The sequence below is a fragment of the Tribolium castaneum genome, chromosome 4, assembly GCF_031307605.1.
Source record: "Tribolium castaneum strain GA2 chromosome 4, icTriCast1.1, whole genome shotgun sequence".
NCBI lineage: Eukaryota > Metazoa > Arthropoda > Insecta > Coleoptera > Tenebrionidae > Tribolium > Tribolium castaneum.
Window position 1 is genome coordinate 1,227,398 of NC_087397.1, and position 26,103 is coordinate 1,253,500.

Sequence of the window (26,103 nt, forward strand, 5' to 3'; positions counted from 1 at the left end):
GGTGCCCTGTTTCAGGCCTTAGCCGCCGCGTAGCGCCCCCCATCACGCTGCCAGTCACCCTGGAGGACCCCGCCACGACCTGGAAGGGACCGCCGCCCGGCTCGGAACCGCAGAACTTCGCTACCAACGCGGCAAACTCGTTCTCCGGGCCGCCGGCGGGCTTCCAAGGGCCGTCGCCTTTCCAGGGCCCGCCGGCGGGGGCCGGGTCGCCGGCCGGCGCGCCGCCCTACCAAGGGGGCCCCCCGCCGGGCTCCTCGACGCCGCAGTACACCGCCTCTCCGGCGCCGTCAGGATCGTCGACGCCGGGGCCCGGGCCCCCCCAAAGCGTCGGCAATGCGTTTCCGCCGCCCCCGAACAGCGCGGGACCCCCCTACAACGGGCCGGGGCCCGGACCCTTCGGCTCGCCGTCCGCCGGAGGACCGCCCTTCGGCCGGCCCGGATCCTCCGGACCTCCGTTCGTAGGGGGGCCAGGACCTGGCGGCAACCCGCACTTTGCCTCGCCTGGACAACCCTTCGCACCCGGGTTCGGGATTCCCCCAGGATCGCCCTTCGGGCCCGGGCCGGGACATCCCATGTCCGGGCCCATGGAACCCGGACACGGCATCATGGCCAGGCAAATACCCGGACCCATTCCAGTAGACCAAGGGTGAGTAACCCAAGTTTTATTTTACGTCTAAAGTCGATAGCAATTTTAAATATTTTTCGGACAAACGCCAACTGCTTCTGCTATCATTATTATTGTTATTAATATTACTTCCATATAGACTTATGGAATTTGCTGCAAATCCCATTGTTGTTTACCGTAAACATTCGAACATAATGGGATTAAATTCCAATTTATCAATTTAATTGGTTTCGGCTTCGAGTTCTGCATTCCCTAATTATGCAAACCCTTCAGTCTTAAAAAATATATTAGGTGGACACTCGTTCTGCTCGTAATTTTCATACCCGACTCCGTTAAATTAGGCCGAAAATTTCATTCATGAGATTAGATTAGGAATTAATTTGTAAGCTTAAAATGCATGTAAATGTAATAATTTTCTTCTCGTTATGTAACCTTAGAATTATATTCGTCGACGTGGGTTCCGGGTTTGGGATAAAATTTGATACTTTATGTTAATAACGGTATTTTTTTTAACTGTTTTGAAGACCTAGAGGTGGCGTGTCTACCACATATCTCCGATATTTTTAATTAATTAACGAAAGAGACGAGGGATTGACATTAGTGCGATATGTAAATATTTTTGCCGGCGCCTGTACGACTCTCTCCACCCTAGCTGGGGGTTGCTTGGTGTGGGCAGCTCAGCGAGGTACAGAGAGAGCGCTGCTGGCTCAATATGTCTATACTCTCGTCGACGCGTCACGATCCCACAAGTATAACCCGCGCACCAAATTAATTTAAATATCCTTATACCTATTAGTATAATCCTCCGGAACTGCTAAATGTATGCGAAATATTGATTTCTTAAATACGGATTACGTTCAATGGCCGACTCTATTGATCTCGTGTTTTCTTCTTTATTTTTTTTCTATTTTTATTAACCAGTGATAAAATTATGTTGATTTTATTTAGGAGAGGTCAATGACAGTTGTATTTAGAACCTGACCTAGTTGCAAATTTACATTACTTATACGTTTGCCTTGAGTGAGGTTGCGATAATATTACGTTGGACCTGGGTGTCCGAATTTTATTGTTCGGTACAACGTAAAAAACGGATCACATAGAAATGTTAAAATTGCAAACGATAATTAACTATTAAGCGTAATAATGGGGTTTCAAACGGGGCTATTGTAATATTTGAATTAATGATCACATAACACGAATGCTGCAACCCCTCTCCCTTCAATAGATACATAAGTGCATGTGTTGTGCTGAATCAAAGATTTTTAATGTTTATTATTAATGAGTTCGAGACCGAAAACTTACTGTTTCATTTTTGGTTTTCACCAACGATTAACTATGTTTAATAAATTTATTAGGTGTGTGTTTACGACAAGAACTAAATAATATTTAACGACACATCAATAATTGTGTAAGAATATCGATAAGTCGTCATTAACAAAAAAATCTGTAATCTGTTTAGGTAACTAATCAAGTAATCACGAAGGTGCAAATTCATTATTGAAAGACATTATTATTTTTCGAGAAAATTATTTTGGTCGAAATGCAACCCACTGTCGTCTTTATTATTTTCGACAAGAAAAAAACTTGACATTTTAAGAATTTTTCAAAAATTATGTTATTAAAGAAAATTGAGATAAAAAAAATTTAATTGCAATAAGATTAAGGTAAGGTTGTATTTTAAATTAAAAAATAAGTTCTTTGAAAATGTCACAGCCACCTGTGATTTCTGTATACAATTTGTATTTAAATTCGTATCTAGTTAACTTTGAAATTGGTTTACATGTAAAAAAATTTGTGCCGCTCTGCTCAATTGAATCCTCTGTCAATAAATGTCAAATCTGTCAGTTGAGAAATTCAGTTAATTTCGATAAAATGCAAGTAAATTGTTACATGGTGCAGAAAACATTTGTGTTATTGGAGCATTTTCCGAATTAGAAACTTAATACATAGAAAATTGTAATATTCGATGTCTAAATGCCTGTCATTGGTTCTAAAAGCGGAATTTTCGGATTTTACATAAGAAATTCACAGACGACTAGATGAAAATCATTCTGACACACAAATACAATAAATAGTCAAATGAATCAATATTTATTTAGTCTTCAGTTCTTAGTAGTAGTTCTTCAGTAACTTTCGTTCTGATGTGTGCATCACGTTTTTTCTGAAACGTTTTGGTCATTTTTGAGACGATTTCCATGACGATCGATCCAACAATAAAATTGTAGTACAGAAAAGTAGTACTTTTAGGAAAAAAACTCTGACCCAGTGTCATGAGCAGGCGAAATATTTGTCTAAATAAACTTGCCCAATTTCCCAATAACCCTCTTCGTGGTGTGAAATTTTAATTAAGCCTCGCCGAATGGTCTTTTTTCGCTTTTCTCTCAGTCGGTGGCCCCCGTTTGTTTGTTTCTTTTTTCTCCATCGTTTGTTTGTCGTTTCGATGAGCGTCGTTGGTTAGCGGGTCGCGGAATAGGGGTTCTCGACGCTTCGACGAAAGTGTAGACCGCAAGGGGATGGTTATAGCTCGGCGGGGCGCCAAAGCAGAGCTACACAGCCGAGCAACACCGCTGCTCTCTCACCTACTCTCGCGCCGGCCGGCGTACAGGTGCACGCGGCCACGTGGTCGACGACGTTGCCTTCCACAAAACCAGAGAGCAGGGACACGTCGCCGGGCATCTCTTCTTTAAAATTATTTCGCTGATGATGGTTTTGTTGCTTGTACACGTATGACGGTGCTAAACGTCGAAATCCAGGCTGTAATTAGCATGGGGAAGGGGTGGAAAAGAGATTCTTCTGGGTTTGGGACCCAACGCTGATTTTTCAATTACAGAGATACCATTGATTGTATGACAGGTTTTTTTGTAACTGGGGAATGTCGTCGAGAGAAAGGAAATTGCTAAATTACGGCACCTGTCGATCATGGATAAAGAGGCGGAGTTGAGGATTTATCTTACAATTTTATATTGAACAAAAATAGTTTATTTTTAATTGGAGAATTTGTTTGGCTTGCGTGAATGGATCATCGTTCGGTTTTTGTGCTTCCGAGCAGGAGGTTGTCAAGGGATTTCTTCCTGGAATATGGCAAAAAAGGGGAATCCTTATGACGTTTTATAAATCTAGAACTGCCTGGCATTATTTACTACAATTATTTCGTCTTTTGAAAACCAACGTGCGGATATTCTTGTTTATTGTGATTTTCGGAATAAGTATAATCCATAATAAAAAGACTATATTACGCTACATACATAGAATATTTAAAAAATGCGATAGATTTTGTGAGAGACGCCCGATTTTGTAAAAAGTGTCAAATATGCGACATGCTTATGGATTCCGCAATTTTTATTGAGTTGTCGCCGATTTTTTGTACGTATCATTATAATTCCCGAGTTCTCAAAGGCATTACACGAATGCATCATATGTCAGGAAAAACCTAGTCGTTCCGGTAGACTAATTTCAAGGTTATTCGAACCTCCCTGAATTCACTTGATCGTGAACAGGAAACATCGGCCTTAAGAAAATCATAAATGACCTAACTTTTAAAAAAGAAAAAAACCTATGCTTTATTTTTACGTCCTTGTTCGATTTCCTTATCCGATCAAGATACTTGCCCCTGAGTACCGATTGATTTTCTTATTTTTTTGCTCGTACTTAAAACTTTTGCTCGACTTAACTTTGCACAAAGAAGCACACTTTTATACGTACGATCCTGGAATACTTTATGACTTGGAAACTTCGCTTAAAAATTATACCATCTCGGATTATTATTATTATTACAATTAACATCGAGATTATTTAGCGGTTGGAAAAAAATAAATTGGTTTAGAACCAACTAAAAAACACCCTCTCACTACGCAAAGTTGAATTGCTTTTTTGTGTCCGTGAAATTTCAAAAAGTTTCCGCTGCGATTATTTCCTGTTTAGGAAAGTTCGTCGTGTAAGTATTTGGTGGGTCACTTCTTCACTAAATTCAAGGTGGAACACCACCATCGTGGGACCTAAACTTTACACGGAAATGAAACCACGACCTAAAATAACGTCTTTTGTTTGCGTTGCGATAGCGGATTTGTTTGTCTTTTGTAAATGTATGAGTGAACACGTCACGTCTTTATATGGGTTAAGCAAGTGATGGTGTTCTTGGGGTGGGTGCTGAAAAATTGCGATCGCCAATGATGTAATAATACAATAAAATATGATTGTCGTAGAGCGTTCTAATCAATATTGTACCCTACATTCGCTCAATAAATCTTAAATCGCCATAAATTCGAAATGTGATACGCATAATAATATTTCTCACATTTATCTTGAGCCTCGTCTATTTTTTTTTTATTCGTATATCACGTCGGCAGTAGAGCAACGAGGTGACTATGCATGTAGTAATATTAAAAAAAAATATTTTATTGCAAGAATTAGTTCTTAAAATACGAGTACGTTTTTGTTTAATGGTTCGGGGCAATAGAAATTTTTGACTGTTTTGGATCAAGGGCCTTTGGGTTTGTGAGAGCCGCCAAGGTTTAAATGCGGGGGCGGCATGTTGATCCATATCCACCACAATCGCAGATACAGGGACCTGGCGGGGATCTCGGCAGCTACCACCACAGCAAACCCACGGTTTTTCTAATAATTACGACCAGTTACTATGGTAACCTCCTAGTGCAGCACAAAACGGGCTCATGCGCTCCCTGTTTGTGCGACGAACGATTCCTTATTTTACCATGTAGGATAGGTACAGCTGATGATTAGAGATAAAAGTCGCGAACTTTTGCTTTGTCAGATAATTGGCATCCATCGAGGTCCATATTTATCGAACAATTTGTTGCTTTAGGAAATGTGCATTTACACAATTAAACGCAATCAAAGGTAGCAAAAGTTCAGCGTTCGAGAGACGCCAAATCATTGCTAATCTTAGATGTGGGCAGAATTGACCTCGAAATACGACAACCATCATCAAGGTTGTGTGTAAATCACATCGGTGATCAGACAGACACGATACGGTCTCTAGCAGTGACATCAACACATTGTAAAAATTCAATCCGTCTTTTTGCCCATCGATCGTTCTTTTGACTGATGACCTTTTCTCCAGTTCTCTAAATAAACAGGCGGCTTAATTAGTTTTGAGTGATGTGAAATTTTAACAATTAAAAGGTAACAAGTGGATGCCGACAAATTCGCATGTAGTATGGGAAATGCGAGAGGCACAGAGAAGGAGAAGAAAGACACAAATGTGTGGAAGTGAATTGATTTTGTTGTATTTTGTCCCTATTTCTAAATTAATTTCTTCCTATTGCACACGAAGCTTGTGCAACATGTTGGGTAACCACAGTCCATTCAAATTCAATCGGGCTTGTGTATGAGGTGGTGACATTCAATGCAATTAACCCTTCGTTGTCTCAAGATTGGACCGGAAACCGACTAAGTAAAATGTGGCTTTGTTAAGGGCGTAATAATATTGTGATTGCTCATCTAATTTGAATTGTATATTTTACGTCTCCCGATGAAAGATATTAGGATATTACCTAAATAGAGAATTTGTGTAAGAAATGCGCAACACGTATTTTCTAACTTTAATTTAATTAGCGTCTAGTTGGGAGTTAACGTTGCGAATTTTGTTTTTGATTCCTGTTATAATGAGCAAACACAACAAATATTTCTGTTGTTGCATTTGAGAACGTCATTGGCGCTGTTGTAAAAAGTTGACAACGATGATTACACTTATCGCCCACAATAAGTATTGTTATTTTTTCGTTATGCAACTATTGGACGTAATTTTGTTTACGGATCCGATTACTGGCGTTTTCGTCATGAAATGAAGTTGTAATGTGGTATCAGCCGCGCACAGAACTTTGTCGAGTCCCCTCACTAGACTCAAGACTTTCCGTTCGAACTTACTTCCTCTATTACAGCCACTTTTCGGAACTTTGGCACTACTAAACCGAATAGTTGCTTCCGATCCGCCCTTTCGCCGAGGGCTATGTCGCAATTTTATCGCCTTTGACACAATTTCCCCGATCGCAGGAGCTTCTCAAGCCGATTGTTAATATTCAGTTTCTGATTGTGTATAAGAAACCGGTTCTATATGGTAAATGAACTTTGTAAAATGTGAGACAAGAAACTATAGCGCTAAAATAAATCCCCCGGTGAAGTAATAGGCAATCACGTGTCGTGTACTTCTTTCAGCGGAGCGATATATTAGGATCTCGTTTAGGGTAGAGCGAGGTTGTTTTCATATCTTTCAGTGGGGGAGTGTTTTCGTGTTGTCGAAATTCTTGCGATATGAGAAATCTAGTCCGAACCGAGTTATATCAGGAGGTCACGACCCACGGCGTAGAAGTCAGACAAACTTTATATAAACTACCTGTCTCACAGACTATACTCACTCTCCTCAAACTTTCTTACACCTGCTATAGTTGTGGATTCGTAAATTATTAACGCGGAAACCTTTCCAACTTTCTTAAAATTCATAAAGGTCAGGTTTGCCAACGTAAAACCCATTTCCACGTCTTTTTTTCGTTTGCCATTATCGCATTTTTTCCCATTGTTGGCGTACAAAAAAAGTAAGACTATTTCTTATCACTGGTACAACAGTTTCAAGGTAACCGCGTGTGTAATAATGATTTTGCGCGTTCAACCTCTATCGGATATTATTGAAACGTTTCTACTCCATACTCTAAGCGTATGTTGGGTTTAAATGCACCAAGACAACCCATAGGTGGTCTATAATTATTACCGACTGCGATACCTTGAAACGGTTAATGTACCGAGAACCAAAATGGCGATTGCTGAACTGAAAATCAAGCCAGCCATGTTAAAAGCTCATAAATTATGCAAAATCGAACAGAAATGACCAAGAACGATAATCTTTTCGAAATGGTCTGGAATTTTGTATTGACTTGAGGTAATTTGGCGCTTTTAAAAAATTCTGAGCGTTTTTTAACGCCACTCCGAGCTGGTATGCGGAACTCGGCGCGTTTATGCGTACATTTCAGTGCAAAATCGAATGTGGGAATATTTAGTTTTTGCAGAGAAACTACCAACTTATTGTTATTAATTAGCTCCTAAAAAATAATCCGAAATTTTCGTTCATGTACATTTTCTGAAAGAGTGAAGCGATCACCAAAAAAAAATTACTGAAGACATTATGTACATCAGGGCAATTTAAAAACTGTAATAATGAGGTAAATTTATTTTAATTTATGATTTTGTACTTATCAACATTGTGGCACGTAAATTGGGGACATCTTTACTCTTGTTTGTACGGAGTTTACGTTGGGGAATAAAATATAGCGTAAAATGTCTTACTCGGCAATAATAAAATGATTTGCATTTAGTTACGTGAAAAGCAGTTGGCACGTATTCAGCCCCGAAACTATTATTGTGAGGACAGATTAAGAAAATAATTTTTGGTACAGATTTTCTGTGAAATTCTGGGTTTTAATGTCGAATCTGGCCCCTGCTTTGTGATTCTCAACACGGTTTGGAGCCGAGTCATTAGTCACTATAAGGATCATTAAGCAAGAAATACGGCGATTTTTCGTTCATCCTCACACCTAGCATCCGTCCTATCTTCTTGACGATCGTATGAAGTGGTGACGTATTATTGAATTACATCCCATAACTGTATTAGCAGGGAACAATGGGGGTAGGCGCGTGTTCCGAGTTCCTTTGGGGTTAATGAATGGGGGGGTAAGGGTACTGAATTAGTCATGGGCGAGACTGACGTGAATCGAATGATTTCGGCTGACGATTTTTCACTACAGGTCCTTATCATGAGTAAATATTTTCTCTAGAGTATTTCCAATAACGGCGCTTTTTCGTCTGCCCTAATTTTTATGGTGAATTGCGACAGATGGTTGTGGATGGAGTTTATCTCTGTTCTGATTTGGAGATAAAAACGTACAAGTGATCGGTGAATTTTAATTTGGTATTTCGATATAGAGCTATCAGAATTTTATCGGGCCATTTTTACTTGCTTGGGGAATTTTATTAAAATAACTTGATCTTGTAATCTTAGCGTATGCACACTGTAGCCCTACTTGATGCTCACGAATTGATATCAAAGGTTAATGTTATGTATTCCCCGATGTGTATTTCCGCTCTGAGCCGTAATAAATAGTCATTATTTGTGGTGTGTCATGTAATAATAGTGAGATTGTTACAAGTTACACATGTTATAACACGATAATCATTAATCCCCGAGGAAGAACGGTGATAACATGAGTGATTTTTAAGTTTCGGGACGGGGATAGTGTTAAAAGGCCCGGGGATGCACTTAATATGCCACTACTTTGCCTCTATTATCTCGAAATATTTGCAACTTTTGATTATTTCGTATTTGAAGTAAAAAAGAACATGAAGTATAAACGTCCACGTCTATTTTAAACCGTTGGTTGTAAGGAAATTGGCAAGCGTTTCAGGTTGATTATTTATATTTTTTTAAAACACAACTGAGATATTTTTGACTGGCGTTGACTCGGATAGGTTACGAATTATTTTTCTCCTGTCGTTATAAATTTTCTTTTTCTTCTGCTCGATATAGCATTCGAAGAATGCGGTTCTAGTTATCATTTAATGCCCTGTACTCTCAGATCTACAACACTGAAGACCATTATATCTGATTTATACTAACACAGTAACATCACATTATCACTTTTCTATTTTTAGACACGTAATTTAGGGCTTCTGATACACACAGGTTTCTCGTATTTTGTGATAAGCATCTCTGATTCGGCTTGATAATTTCAATTGGTTTTTTTTTTTTGCAACAATGAATTGAAGAACGTATTATTTATCTGCAAACTGTAATTTCTGATTGTTTACTTCGGCGGCTCAATACGGCTTGATAGCAAAAACCAAAACTAGTTTAATTAATGGGAGACCATTCTGTTTCGTCTAAACTTTACCGTTTTTAAAAATTGGATAATTTTTTTTATCTAGATCTTTTCTTTGGTGTTTTCAAATTTCTAAAAAAAATAACAAACCCCAAATGTTTAAAGTTACGTATTCAGAACTTTAAGCATCCATAACTCAATTTTTTTCAAATGAAAAGTTACAAGTTTTATTTAAGTAAATCCACCCATTTCTCGAAAAATTTGAATTATAAAAATACGTATAAACCCACACATTGGAAATATAAAAATCAACTATATGGTAGCTCAATTTGTCCAGTTCGGTTGTTTTACAGCCGTTTATTGACAAAATAAATTCAATAATTTCATTGTGCTACTCCAAACGGCCTAATAAAAATTTTGTGTTTCATGCATTTATGAACTGTTGTACATTTTTGTTCTAAATCATTCGGTTATAAATGGAAATTCATAGTGAAAAATTGTATGCATGGTTTTATTTGATGTTTGTTGCCATTTTTAATAGATTTTTGTTTATCAAAAAATACATCAAGGTAGTGAAATTATTAACAATACATTAAAATATTAAGCAACCAACATTACGCACGTGCACACTGTGTGGACTATTTTAGTCACTTTGGAGACGATTACCTAACGATTTCACAATGAAAAAAAGTAAATTTTCGTTAATTTTTCCCACCGAATCGTTGCGTTATAAAAATTCGAGATCGGTCCACGTGTTTGGTCCGCATGAAAGATGATATTATCGTCGTGCACGCAGCGTGGAAACACAACGACGTCGACGACGCCGACGACTAGAGCCCCTTTTTCCACGCGTTTCGTGGCCCGAATTGATTTTGCCGCAATGGCAGTTCCCCTTTAAAGCTGTTTGGTTGGCGGTTCTACATGGGAACGCCAGTATTGAGGGTGTACGAGGCGTTCCGAGGACTCGAATATCGTGCGAATTTTCATTTCTGTAATAATTCCTGCTTCAGTTCATGCTTGAATAAATTAATGTATTTTGTTTTCGCCTGTACACTGAATTTCCTCCACGTCGATATTTTACGATGGCCTATTTTTATAAGAATACAAAATTTTCATTTCGTGAGGTTCGAGCGATCAAGGGGATTTTTTTTCGATGTCGATTTTGACGTTTACCCTCGGGGAAATCGGTTTAGAGAGGAAAATTCCGGAAATTTTTTGTGCTTTGTTACACTTTCAATGCGGGGTTTTGCAAAATTCTATCACGGTTCAATACTGCGCCCACATTTTACACATGGTCTTAACATTGTCCAGGATTCATTTCATATGTAAAAATAACTGCTAGAAAAACACTTTTTTTAATTTACCAATTATAGCGAACACTTTCGGAGTTCGTTATAACCCGACTCCACTGTAGTTCAATAGTGTCCTACTATCCTGCTTTGCCTCTTATGGCATTATGAACAAAAATTAATTGTTATTATTTTTTTTCCAAAAAAATACCGCGGCTGACCAATTTTGTTTTACGGCCTTTTTCGAGTTACTTTTAACATTGCTTCAATCAGTGGTTAACATAACGGAACAAGTCGTTCTATCAACTCATTCTAAAGCACAAGCTTTCTACTGTTAATAAACCATCAAAGTTCCAATGAAGAAATATTTAATCTCAAGTCACCTCTGACCTTAATTTGTGACATTTTCCATTTACATTGAAATTTCGGATTTAATTTAAAATGTTGGTAATTTGTTGCGACTTTACTCCTGCAAGTGGACAGTTACAGTAATTAAAGGAACAATCTTAATTACTGTCATTGCTTTTGAATTTTTGTCCTGAGCCCAGTTTTTCGGCCGATGCCGCTGATAAGTAACCTTGTACTTCAATTAAATTATGTAACGTAAAAACCGGGAGTGGTGTTTTATTGAATTTGCCTACGTTCGGCAATAATTGGATCGCATGGTGCGTTACGTTTTTGCAAAGGACGACCTCGCGGAAGGTCTCGAAAAGGGAATAAATTAGCTGGCGCGTCCTCTTCTATATTCATAAGCTCATGCAGGAGTAGAGTCGGAAAGGAGGTTTTTCCTGCGTCGTCTTCTCCGTGAGGAGTCGACGACGGTGTTGAACACGGCCGAGCTGTTGGCAAGTAATGCATGTAAAAAACGGTGTGATCGACCGTTCTGGCCAGCGCGCACCGCTCAACTCGTTTGGTGCCCTAGAACTTCACCGAGCGATAGTAGTAGAGTCGGATAGATGGATCATTATTCTTCTACAAGTCGGGTTATCGGCCGGATTCTAACCGTTTTTATTGTTAATGAACGCCTGGGACATTTTCACGAAATCAAAATGGTCGGCCGATGGGGCTCAAGCAGGTTTCGGCGTTGGCTCCGGTGATGTAACACTGCTTGGAGGCAGTAATTTGTGACAAACATACCGAAATTCGTAATTCTTTTAATGAGGGGGTGTTTTCGAGCGAGAAAAATTTTGTTTACAAGGGAAATAATTATCTCCTCAGAAATACAAATGTTTTGATAAGCAGAGTAAATAACAATAAATACGTAACAAGCTTTAAACCAGGAAATTAAAATACGAGTATGTGGATTTTGCATTAAAATAGATTCCAAAGTCGTTGCACTTTATTAATGTTCTTTGAAGATAAGTCAAAAATTTTCAATAATCATTTAAGATCAGTTACGTGTGTTTGTAACCATTAGTCGTGGGTAGGTACAGTCACCCAAAATGAAAATGACGCTTACCGTGCATTTTTGAATTAGGTACTTTTATTTACAAGATTTGACCAAAAAACGTCTAAATTGGTGGTGTTTTCAAAACAGGTCTCAGGAGACTGCCTCCTCACATTTTTTCTCTAATAAAGGCTTTTATTATTATTAACAGATAATATATATTATTATTACTTAATAAAATTTGCAAAGAAATCAATGAAAAAAATTTTATCTAACCTTTTTTTTTAAACGGAAAACCGAAAAAATGTCAATCATTTCAAAGGATGATAACCGAAATGTCAAATTTTCTCAAAACTAGGTTACGCGTTTTCATTTTGGGTAACTGTACATACGCCAGGCAAACTGTCGTAACAACTCAATCTCAGATACTTTATTCTAGAGACATCTGTACATGCATTTACTTTGTTTATTTTTGCGTTTAATTGTTGTGCCTTGCATAATAATAAGAGAATATGCATTTAATTAATTTTCGCACACATTAAAAACTGGCAGTTGTATGTTCACCGCTTTGACCCAAATGACTGTAAAGTACCGACAATAAAGTACTTTGACGTTTATGTGTGTAAGAATGAAACAGGAGTGTGTGGAAAACCTTTGGAAAAACCGCTTGGATGGGAAATTTTTTGACTTTACTCGCAATTTTTTTCATTTTTATTAAAACTAAATTGGAACTGGTTTTTATCAAGCCTTGGCCTCATTATTTCACATTTGAAATATTGATAAACCTTCGAAGGTTTTAAGGCACTAAAAATGTAAACATTTACTTTATTTAAATAATTATTTTACATTTAACAATCGCATTTGTTCGTTTTTAATGAAGTATTTCGAATCATCTATCTGTTTGCTTCGGTTCGTCCTTAAGGCGTTATTCCTTCAGGATTCCCATGCTCACATATTAGACTTAATAACATAAACACATACCTACATAAGTCTATTATTATTCCAACTTTATGTGAAACATAAAAGCGAATACGCATTAATACGTCACATAACAATGCTCCCAATAATAGTTGCTTGATTTTAATGCCAAGTTATTAGGATTATATAACAGTCATTATAATAATAAAGTATCCGAGGACGCAGATTAAATGATCTTGCTCCTTATAAATGTAAAGGGTGTCAATTAAATATCTGCTTATTAAATTATTTGGTTTAAATGTTTTATTTTTGTAAAATTGTAATTAGGAAAATGCTAGAAACGTGTGTAGTACAAAATGATACAAGTTTCGGCGTGCCTTGTGAAACAGATAACTGTATTTATAGTTTAATTACAGTTATCTTTGAACTGCTATTTGCAGTATGTACGGTATAAACTATTGAATTAAACCAACGTCCAGAGTAGTTTCAGCATTTTTCCCTTTGCATCAAGAAAGACTGATTAATTTATAATGCATAAAACCAAACGGGATAACTCTAGTAGTAATCATAATTTGTTGATCGTAAAATCAACCATTTAATTAATTTTGATTTACGATTCTGCTTCTTTATTTTCATACGTGAATTGATTAATAAATTTGTATAATGAACGCACTGTGCTTAATTTTTTCGACGATTCACAAAACATTCATTTCTGACAAACTCGTTATCTGAACGTTAAAAATATTTCGTCCGTTCTCTCCCGTTTTAAATCAAAGGCTGTCATTTTTTTCAAACATGTACCTACATTTGCCCGTCATGTAAATGTTCCCATTTATATAACTTCGGGCTAATTGCCTCCTCTTTGCTTATTTATTCGTGGTTTTGGAAGGTAAACTCAGTTATACTACATCCGTCTATTTCGTTACGAAATTGTATTCAATCGGACCCGAATTCGGTATAAAACAGTTGGTTTTTTCCCACTTTTTCAAAGGGACTGATTATACCTGAGCCCCATCGAGCGATTAATTACACATTCGCTAATCAACTCAGCAACAAGTAAAAGGGTAACGCGTTAATAGGGGTTGCTAAATGAGGGACGGGACGGCCTATTTTCGTTTTTTCGCTGATGAAATGTCGTAATTGAGTTGTTCAACCAATCATAACTCAGTATTTAAATACCCCGCCCGGAATATAACACGCTATTTGAGGACAGGACATCATGTGATTTGCGCGGTCAGCGAAACTACGTCTGGGCGCAGTTAAGCCCCGCCCCTGCAATATCGGACAAATTCTGCTTTAACAAACAGACTTATACAAGAAAATCCCAAGTTCTGTTTGCTGTTATGTGAAAATCTGTTGGGTATACATGTTGCTGAACAGTGAACATGAAACACGATCTAAACTTTGTTAACATTGATGATATTGTATCGAGTTTGATGGGGGATAGGGACTTTGCGTATTATCCTAAACATGGAATTATTGGACGGTGACGTTGCTTTAAGCCATTATTTGCTATTTTTGGTTTTTATTAAGTTAAATAAGAACAGTGGCGTGATTTAAGCACCGTAGCTTAGGCTCGGGCCCATCATTGGAAAGTGCAAACTGAGGAATTAATCCGAATCAACGGGCGTTCTGTATAAGGCCTAATTAGATAATTAGGCTCGCTCACCAAGACGGTATTTAATATGCAACGTGACGTGCCAAACAGCTGATAACAATTAAGACAGTTGACGCCTTAATCGTCCGTCTAATGAGACGTACACGATGAGACGCTTGAAAAGTGAATGGGACACGTGTGTGCGTGCGTGTAATGTCAGTTTCACACTTGACACAATAGTCGTGCGATCTTTTTTACCAAATGCAACTGAATTATTCAAGTTGCATTCGATGAGACATGTATGGTGTAACGTCACTCGATTTGATTGTGGCACGTCGATGCGTGTGCCGAGGAGAAATGCCGACTAATTAGTCAATTTGAGGTTTTTTCTACCAAGATGTGGACGAGTTTTTCCCCGCGGTATTGTCGAGAATGCGCGACATCGCGATTATTTTACGAGAAGAAACGACCTAAGCACACGGTTGTACTCGCAATGGAATTTATTACTATGCACAGACGTTATTTATTCGCCTTTCGGGCACTTTGCGATTGATCGATCCTGATTTAAGGACAATTCGTACACGACTTGCTAGGTTTTTGTCCACGGCGAGATGCCAAAAATGTGCCGAAGAGATATTTATGACAGCGAAAATTGCACCATCGACACTGAACATCTTTGTTGGCAACTTTACCACGCGATTTGGCCGATCAACATCACAATATTGGAGCATTTTTCTTCCACAGAATTTCGAAAAATCATAACTTCCCCAATTTTTCAGTTATTCGTGGTTTTATTATCTTATTAATGTTCTAATTTCCAAAATTAAGGACAATCGCCCATTTTATTTTTTCGCATCTAAGGCGAACCGGCCCTTAAACCGGTTCACTGGTCCCAGAAATGGGAAACCTGGTATATCGCTGTTTTGTATGAAAAATCGTGGATCGATTTGTTTCCGATTTAAAAAAATTGAATAGTTTTTTCCGAAATTTGGAGTTAAAGCAAATGAAAAAGTCAAATAAGAAAATCGAGTGAAGCTCGTGTTTGTCCAACTCGGGGCATTAGCATGAAAATTTTCCCTGTAATTTGGTTCATTGAACCAAATGAAATTATCGTTAGTCAGTTCCATTTGGTCTTGGTTGCATCGATTGGCGTTAAAAGTACGTTAACGAAAGAAACGTCGTAACTGTTTATTGATTATTTATAACCTTGTTAAAAACGGCCATCCGCCAAAAATAGACCAGCAGAGAGGAGAGTATACGTTGTGTAGGTACAGCGTAAATGTCCAACTTTTATCGTCGAGTGTACAATGGAGAAAAGCATAAAATAAAAGACGCGCGGCGGCGGAGTTGCCGCTCAAAATCGTGGGCTCTTTCTCGGAGAGCGCGGCGTTGGATAGCAGGAAAACTGGTTTGGGAGGTCTCTCCTGCCTGCTGCTGACTGCTGCTGCCTCCTGCCTACCTACCCATCTTTCTCTTTCTAACACTGCGACACGTTTTCACAATCCGTAGCGTTCACGTACACGAAATAATATTTTTGTAAAATTTGTGGATTGTTATGATTATATTGCTCAAAATGAATTACTTCGAACTGTTTCTTTCGGGGGAAATATCAAGTGGCGAGTTTCGACCTGATATCTTCATCAGGAAATTGTTAATTACCGAACAGGAAACGCAGTGTCAATAACTCTTGTGATGATTCCATTCTAGAACTTTTTGCAAGACGCATTCCGGTTAGGCCTTCTCTTAAAACGCTTGCTTGAAATGGTTTCGTCTTCCCGCCAAAATTTCTCTCCCGACAAGGAGAAGTCGCATATTATCTGCATATTAGAGCAGTTTATGTCACTGAAAGAGTGTTAATAAATCTAAGCGTTTATCTCGTTTACGACACATACATCATACAAATTGATTAATTAGCCATTCAGAACATTCTTGTTCTAGCATTTTAGCATTTTTTTGAAAAATAAATCAATCAATTTCTTACGAAATAATCCAATAATTTGGACGATTTTGAATCAATGTGTGTTTGGTCAAAAAAATTAAAATTAATTGTCCGTGGGATATTTCTAATTTCTAATTAGCTGCAAAAAGTGTCATTCGTGAACTTCCTCGAGTTTTCGATTTGCTTGCGACGGGAAAAGTAATTTTGTGTCTCGTTATTTTTATGAAAACGTAGCTTAATGAAAATTTTATTTATCAGAAGAAAACCAGCAAATAACGCAACTTATTGAGATTCGTGTTTGCATGTAATTTTCTCAAACGGTATCGTCGTTGTAAAATGCATCACGTATTAATAATAAATTCGTAACGTCGCAATACTTATTCAAATTAATGTCATGATCGCAACATGTAAAGATTCCTTTTTAATATAATCCAATTAGTAAATGGAAGCAACAAGTGTCTTATGTTGTACTTGTCCTGGCGGGCAATTTTTTCGCCCTTAATCCAACCCTCGTTCTATTGTGCCGTTGACAATATAGATGACTGTAAAATAATTAATGGAACAACGCGTTCACTGCCCAGCATCCAGGTATATAATTCCATAAAATATCATTAACAAGCCGACAGGAGCAGTGTTTTTATTTTTTCCTGCTCGCGGTCAATTTGAATTTCTGAAATAGTTTCGCGGCCAGTAATTAACGTCTGTCAATTATGCACATCGGTGACGAAAAGTTCATTACGTGTTTATTAATCTGGTTTGGTTGTTGCACCGTATTATTCAATTGGAATCCTGATGGATGATTCTAGGTTGACAGCTATTTATCTTAGTAGGGAGGAGGTGGCTTCTGCATTCACATACCTCCATCGCAATGATTGATATCTCGATGGGTTTAATCTGGTGCGGACAATGCCACCAACCTATGCGCATATTAGATACCAAACCGAGTCACTAAACCCAAAAGTCGCTGCTTAGACGACTAATTAATGAATATGGTAGGAAGTTCCCGGAATTTTCTCGTACCCGTTCGTTATTTCAACTTGTATAGAAGGAAGAATATTTTCGTTGTGACATATTCGAAAATTAGTTTGGCCTTTGTAGCCTTAACAAGCTTTGTTTGTACGTTACGTTTACCACTTTGAGCCACCGAAACTTTTAATTCAGTGAAACTAAAGCTAGTTGTGGCGTTTTAACGGTTTCGGCTCGCTCCCTTTTAATTAAAGAAATAAAACTGACCCAGAGATAATGTCTGTCTTGGTCCAAGAGTACAAAATTAAATTTTTCATTGACAAATTTATCAAAATTCGGTGACGCAGCCAAGGCCAAAGAAGCGAGGGTGCAGAAGCCGGATTTTAATTTTGTTCGACCCGATTTCTCTATAGGTATATAGGAGTTTTCGCGAAAATTCCGACAAGATCGATGATGTACGCACAGGACCGGATTACGGTCTTTGGCGGAAAGTTTTCCGTGTTTATAATAATTATTAACAAGCGAACTTGGCAAATGTTTGATAGTTTGATTAAGATACAGCCGAATTTTTCTAGTTTGTTTTGAATGCGGCTTTATTTGTATCATTTGGAAGCTTATGCAATGTATGCATTGATGTCCAATTTTAACCTGAATGGTGGTAACTCTTACGCCATAGTCGCTTATCGATTTCCTCGTCCTTGCGACAAAAATCTATCTAACGCAGTTGCGTAACTTTAAGATGACTCCACATTTCGTAAATCAAGTAAAAGTCGTAATAAAACAACTTGAATGCAGCGGTTAAAACAGTAGAAAACAAAAACTTAAAAAGTGGGAAAGTTACTTGAAAACTTAAGTTCATTGTCTTGTACGAGCGGTGTGGAACTTTATTAAGGGGTAATTCAGCAATGATAGCGCACACAGTTGGAAATTTGTGAAAAAACCCAAACTGGGTCACAGTTTTGGAAAATGGTTTTTGGCCGTAGCTGTCCGAAACGTGTGGGCAGCGTGGCCGGCGTAGAGTTAGCGTGCCCTGCGTTCCAAACCCAGCTGTGATCAATATCGCGCCAGGAATATGCCGACGGTTACAGAATATTCAGTTCCATCAGGCCATCATGTGAAGGAAGTGGTGTGTGTTTCGTGTCCTCGTTGTGTACGTCGGCCAAAGTTCACGTGCGGTGTAAACCACGCACCTTCCGTCTTGTACTTGTTTGTTTCCGCGGACATCGATCGTGATTAATTCCTTTCGAAATTTGCTAGGGTTCACTAATCCGTGTTGAATTTTCAAAATGATATAATTTATCGCAACCTTGACATTGCCACTTGGTTAACATCCGTCGGAATGTTGACTCGGGAGGTTGATTAACGATAACGATTTTAAATTTCCAAGGAGGGTTGGTACTTTTCAGGGAATAGGCACGACCCTATTGGTTATCGATCATGACAATTGTCATCAAAACACCACATAATTTATTCACGATTGATTGTTTCAATGTCTGTCTTGAAAAATAGATGAAACCAGTTCGAAATTTGTTTGTTACGCCGTTTCGCCCAAAACACGTGGTCACGGCCACATTAGCCGACTTACCAGACAAAAGAAATTGTTATGAATGGTGAATTAATGATAATGTTTGAGCTAATCAATCGTCCGGTTGTAAATGTACACTAAAACGTTACTAATTGCCTCTAAAATGTTGAAAGTTTGACAGTATCAATCGATTCTCGTGCCTTAAACATTTTTTTCTTTTCCATTATTTCCCCACATGGAGTCGCTGATTTCAAATAACCCGTTTGCATTTTTATGCTGGGAAAAATTTATAGTGGGTGTACCACGTACGTTGCTTGCTAATTACAAATGAAAAAACGTATACTGGTTTCAGTTGACTCGGACAAAGCACATGCTGAAGCTTCACCAACTTGAGCGATTTACAGTTAAAACACAGAGTTGGATGACTTATTCAAGGATATAAGAAGTGCTAACTCGATTGTAAACAGGATCTGCAATAAATAATTATTATCATTGAAACGTTACGTTTTGATTTGCAAAAACCTTTCCGGATGTATTAAAAACCTAGTGCGTTATCACATTTTCGGGTGATGAACACCTATCGATTAAATTTTCCTGTCAGGGGTTAGCAAGCTACGGAATGACATAGTTTATGAATTCTCCGTTTCAAACAAAACTTTTAGCGCTTGTGCCTTGAAGCGTTTTAATTATTTTATCGCAATATAGCTTCGAGCGGAAGAAATGAACACGATCTGAAGCAGTAGTAAAACGAAAAAGCTACTTTGTCCGCACATCCTCTCTATTCTGCTTTCCTAGAAAGGTCTACATGCATATGTAAATACTGCGCTATTGATTGTTTCCACGATTAAAATTTTAGAGCTCGGGAGAAAGATATTCCATGTCGTTTTATTTGGTTAAGTGACCTCATTGTCATTTTGAGCGAAGTGTTGGTCGAACAGCTCGATAATATTGACAACAAATCTGTTCTCGCACTAGTACAACATAATGCGAATAAAAGTTGGTTTTATGGAACTGTCTCACGAAGTTGCCACATTTTTTTCACTTTTGTCGTGTGACGAATCAAATTTATTATTTATGAATCAGTACTGATAAAATTGGAATTGTACTGACTGCAGATATGAACACAAAAATCCCATTTTGAACTACGAAAAAAGCGGCTCTATTTTGTTGATTTTTTAATTTTATTGCAGATACCCGCAGTATTTTTAAACTTTAAAGGCCCATTTCAATGGACGTTATCCTATTTCTGCCTCGACTTTGAAAATTTAAATGATTTTTTTTGTGGGTTTGCGATTCTGTCAGTTATTAATTTAATAGCCATGTCGACACGCAAGCATTGAATCGCACCAACCATTCATTCATTCGCGAATCTCTGGAAATATTTCGTTGTGAAATAATTGCGCAAGTTTTGTGTACAATTGATCGGTTGCCTTGTACCAACCTGATTACCTACCAACGAATCGTTATCTTATCAGATTGGTTGGCGAATTGAGCTATTTCGAGACAGGCGGCCCACGAAATGAATGAGCGGCGGTACCGGGCAAGGTACCCGCACAAGTCGTCGTCGTCTTCGTGCATTCCTAGAGGAACAGGTTAACGAAACGTCGAGCGTTTCGCTTTCTCGTTCGTTGTGCGCGGCGCTCGCTCCGTGGATTGGAATAGTTCACGTGGATGCGGTTGACATTCGATTTAGAGTGGAGCCCACGGTGAGGACGTAATGTCGGTGAATTAGCGTGAGTGGTTGTGTTTTGTTATATGAGTGCCTGTGCGGATTATGCCCGTGCGAACTGACAGTCCGGTCGTCAACAGCAGCACGATTTGTAACGGAGCGCAAAGCCTGGTGGGAGCCCCGGGCTCCCACCACCCTCGCATGGGGCCGCTCCCCATGTGTCCCATGGTACCGCACCTGCACAACGATCCCTTCTACTGCTCGCCGTTCGGAAACCCCTATTTCAGGTGAGGCGCCGATCCGGACCAAGGAATTACAGCGAGCTTTGTGCTGCACATCGATCGTTTTAATGCTTTTTGCAATATTTGTTTTCGCTTGGACCACGTTGTCGTTTTTCTGCTCCATTCATTTTGGAGGATGATGTGTACGTAAATATTTTGCGTTTCATGTAAGAATTTTACTACTGTTTATATAATTTTATTAGCTCGTTATAGTTAGTTTTAGTGGCACACGCAATGGATTTTTCATTAAACGATAACGTAAAATCAAACTGACGGTAAACTGTTTATATTTTATTAATGTTTGTGGCTAAATTTAGGCAGTCCTTCGAATAGAGCAGCGCTATTTACATACACAGGATGTTTTCTTGCTTTATCAAGATTTGTTAATGTCGTTGCGGTTGATTATGGCCATTTTTTATTCGTGTTTTATTACATTGATGGAAAGATGAAATAAATAAACAAGCGTTGCCCGATTATTAATGTTTCTGTTTCCACCCCCGTTTTCTTTCCCGTACAAAACTTTACTCATCAGTTATTATCAGTTATTCTTATTACTCAACCAGGTAAAACCGTGTTTTAAAGAGATTAACATTAACATAACGTATATTTATAGAGAATTTTTAACAACTTAGTTGGGTACATTTTTGAGTTTTTGCTGAAAAATGTTTGAGTTTGAACACGAATTAATTGCGAGAATAAATCATTATCAAAAAAAAATCGAATAATTTATCCACGATTTTTGAACCCATGTGTCATAGAAAACTTGAAATTTTCTTAGAAAACAGCGGAATTTCAGATGCTCGGGCCGACATTTACGAAATAATCAAACACCAATTATTTGCTCAGTTTTAATCGCCTTATGATTGGTCGGTTTTACGGTTGGGAGTGCATTCTCCCTCCCCGATATCCAATGACAAACGCTTCAATCGTCTTGCAATTTTTTGCGCACCAGATAAACAAGTAGGAGGCGATTTTTATATTTTTATTGGTCAATTGCTCATTCCTTGGGCAAATGAAACAGGTTCTAGGGCCGGCTTTCTTACACAGAACGGGATCTCATCTTCGACCTTAGATGCAAATAAAATGGTCGATTCTGCTTAGTTTTGAAATGATTTAATTTTTTTTGACGAAAACACACTTTTTCCATTTATTACAAAAAACTAATTAAAATCCACGGTGACGGTTTAAAAAAATAATAATTACAATTATAATAATTAAAATAAAATTTGACACTTCTACGTAATTTTTTTTTTCCAAAATCAAGGCTGATACAAAAATTGTTTAAAATTGAAAAATATTGAGACTGAAATTCTGAAGAACTAGGCGACTGGAAAACATTGATACAGAAAAAACTATAGAACTGGAAAAGAGAAACACTAATAAATTGAAACATTAGATTCTGAATAAAAAGCTAAGAGAGTGAAAAGCCAAAAAAATTAAAAACTGGAATACAAAAAACTAAAAAACAGTAAGAATAAAATTCTGAAGATCTGAGTGACTGAAAGAACCTATGAAACTGCGAAGGAAGAACATTAATAAGATATAGTAGAAAAACCACGAAAATCTGAAAAATTGAGGAAATGAATAATATGAAATAAATACTATGGGGAAATTAAAAAACTAAAAAGCTGAAATACTGAGAAACAAAAATATTTAAATGTAGAAACACTATTAAATTAAACAATTGGTGTAAAATAAAAAGGGTGCCAAATATTTCCATCTTTGACAAGACAATTTTTTTTCGAGTTTTAAGAAAAGCCCTAAAAAATTGCCTGTTAAGAAAGTCCAGTTATAATTTTTGAGTAGTTTTATTTTTGAAAGTAACTCAGCATAAAATTTTACAAACACCAATTATTTGCTCAGTTTTAATCGCCTTATGATTGGTCGGTTTTACAGTTGGGAGTGCATTCTCCCTCCCCGATATCCAATGACAAACGCTTCAATCGTCTTGCAATTTTTTGCGCACCAGATAAACAAGTAGGAGGTGATTTTTATATTTTTATTGGTCAATTGCTCATTCCTTGAGCAAATGAAACAGGTTCTAGGGCCGGCTTTCTTACACAGAACGGGATCTCATCTTCGACCTTAGATGCAAATAAAATGGTCGATTCTGCTTAGTTTTGAAATGATTTAATTTTTTTTGACGAAAACACACTTTTTTTCATTTATTACAAAAAATTAATTAAAATCCACGGTGACGGTTTAAAAAATTAATAATTACAATTATAATAATTAAAATAAAATTTGACACTTCTACGTAATTTTTTTTTCCAAAATCAAGGCTGATACAAAAATTGTTTAAAATTGAAAAATATTGAGACTGAAATTCTGAAGAACTAGGCGACTGGGAAACAGAGATACAGAAAAAACTATAGAACTGGAAAAGAGAAACACTAATAAATTGAAACATTAGATTCTGAATAAAAAGCTAAGAGAGTGAAAAACCAAAAAAATTAAAAACTGGAATACAAAAAACTAAAAAACAGTAAGAATAAAATTCTGAAGATTTGAGTGACTGAAAGAACCTATGAAACTGCGAAGGAAGAACATTAATAAGATAAGGTAGAAAAACCACGAAAATCTGAAAAATTGAGGAAATGAATAATATGAAATAAATACTATGGAGAAATTAAAAAACTAAAAAGCTGAAATACTGAGAAACAAAAATATTTAAATATAGAAACACTATTAAATTAAATAATTGGTGTAAAATAAAAAGGGTGTCAAATATTTCCATCTTTGACAAGACAATTTTTTTTCGAGTTTTAAGAAAAGCCCTTAAAAATTGCCTGTTAGAAAGTCCAGTTATAATTTTTGAGTAGTTTTATTTTTGAAAGCAACTCAGCCCAAAATTTTACAAAAATGTTGCTTTTTCTTCGCCTGCACCCTGCACCCGAAAGACAACGCGGTGCAATCAGGGTCTCTGGCAGTCCCAGGTCCCACAGCCGGAACTTTTCCCATTAAAAACCGATATGATCGAGGTTGCGCCTCGAATACTGATGCTAGTACACACAAGGATCGCGCTGAAGCAAGCGTCCGTCGAGGAGAGCAAGGCAAGGATCAACAGGTCCTGGCTGCGTGTGTTGTGTAAAGTGGGGCAAATTCTCTCCGTCTGTGTGTGTGTGGTCATCCGTTGGCGATGGTATCGGCGCGCGTCCTGCGTCATCTCAGGATTACAGACTGCACACACGGGCTTGTGCTACTTGCACTTGACAGATTGATTGCAACAGCAATCGTAACAATGCACACACTTACACTCGGATAGATCAGGCTTTAGCTCCGGTGCATTCTAATCGCCGTTTATATTTACGGTGATGTTGGACGACGACACGGTTTAGTATTCAAGAGAGGCGATGTCGTCTTAATTCATTGAGTTTTTACGAGGAACGCTGATAATAAAACGTTTATTAAGTCTTTAAACGGCTGTGTAATGTAATTCGTGGCGTGTGATTAAAAGTCGGCGATTAACGGGAACGGATTAGGTCAAGGGAAAGTGGTTTTTCTTTCAATATTGGCTGAGGACAGCGATTTTGCGAAATTTTAATCAAGCTGCTTTATTAGACGTGGAGTGGCCACGGGCTTTTAATGCTTCTAATAACCACTCAAAATGTATTTTTTTTAATTATTCTATGTTACACCAGTCACATCATAAATGACATTACTATTTTAGCAAATACTTACCTTCCCCTTGCAGGTCTTGAAAATTCTAGAAAAATATTTGTTCAATATTGCATGTTATTTTTAGCAACAGCGGAAATTTTTTTATTATGTGGCGGAACAAAAACCATTTTGATCGTATCTTTATTATTTTATAATTACTTCAGTTTAAAGATTAATGATTTTTTTTCTAATAAATGGTTCTTTTATCAGCCGAGATCAAACAATTTTTCCTATTATCAGGCGATGATTTACACAATTTATTTTCATTTTATGTTAATATTTTTTTGGTCTTTCTCAATTTTTTGAAACCAAGTCTGGAAGCAGTATTCACCTTCACACCTACTCCTGAAGATAAACAATAAAGTTTCAAAGTTATGGGCAAGAGAGACCCCCTGTGCGTTTTTTAATGTCACACCTGATTTATTTTGACGCAACTATTTCTAATGTTATTTAGCAAAGGCAATGAATTCATCATAATTTATAATCATAAAATTGTTGTCGCTTCATGTTAAATTTTATTAAATTATTGTGCTTTGGAGGAGATAGATTTCATACAAATAAGACCGTTAGTTCGTTATCAATCTTTATTGCCGTAAAATTAGTTTTTATTAATAAAATATCAGAGGCGCTTGTAACTAGTGATAAAAGCATGTCATAAACATGTAAAATATTGTTAATAAATGGAGTTGTTGAACAATTTCATTAAATTTAGTGTCCATTAAATCCACACAGTATCATTCAGTCATAAATTAGATGTAATTGAAATACCATCCGAATTTATTTGCATAAATGCTATAATTTTCCTGGATTTATTATTTGTGTTATAATTCAAGCCAGTAAATCAAATTTGGTAATTATAGTACCGTTAATTGCTATCGACTTTGAGAAATTTGAAATAAATGGTCGTTTTTTATTGGATGGGTCCGTTTCAGATCTCTGCCCGTCCCAAGGCGGCATACACCTTATTTCGGTCAACCTGACTACCGAATATACGAACTCAACAAGAGGCTACAGCAAAGGACGGAGGTTAGTTTAAATGTAATGTTGCGCCGATGCAAACTCAAGTTTCTTACTGACAATTGCCGTTTTGTAGGAAAGTGATAATCTTTGGTGGGACGCGTTTGCGACGGAGTTTTTTGAAGACGACGCCTCATTAACGCTAGCTTTTTGTCTGGAAGACGGCCCTAAACGATACAGTGCGTCCACAAAACAGCGTTTTAGTCGTATTTTAATTGTTCGGTTGCAGCAATCGGAAGGACGTTAATTCCGAGGTACTTTAGGAGTATATTTGAAGGTGGAGTGACGGAACTGTACTATAATATGAAGCATCCGAAAGAGTCCTTCCACAACACTAGTATTACGCTAGACTGTGATCAATGCACTATGATTACGCATCATGGTAAACCCTTATTTACAAAGGTA

General features: G+C 37.5%; 1 protein-coding gene and 1 long non-coding RNA gene across 9 annotated transcripts in view; both read left to right on the top strand.

Annotated features, from left to right (window-relative positions):
- The window catches only part of Chi (Chip), a 30,400-nt gene that overhangs the window by 401 nt on the left and 3,896 nt on the right, over positions 1 to 26,103 (top strand). For 4 of the 8 annotated variants that reach the window (XM_008192127.3, XM_015985513.2, XM_008192129.3 and 1 more), the window contains exons 2-5: positions 16 to 646; positions 25,614 to 25,707; positions 25,775 to 25,877; positions 25,928 to 26,100. In XM_008192127.3, the coding sequence (XP_008190349.1) occupies positions 16 to 646; positions 25,614 to 25,707; positions 25,775 to 25,877; positions 25,928 to 26,100 (1,001 nt within the window). Of the gene's footprint in view, positions 1 to 15; positions 647 to 25,613; positions 25,720 to 25,774; positions 25,878 to 25,927; positions 26,101 to 26,103 lie in introns of all 8 variants that reach the window. The other 4 variants (XM_008192124.3, XM_008192125.3, XM_008192126.3 and 1 more) reach the window with 1 other exon arrangement.
- Positions 21,034 to 21,497, top strand: LOC107397432 (uncharacterized). The gene is made up of 2 exons (XR_001574511.1): positions 21,034 to 21,188; positions 21,235 to 21,497. It is a non-coding gene; the product is annotated as an uncharacterized LOC107397432 (long non-coding RNA).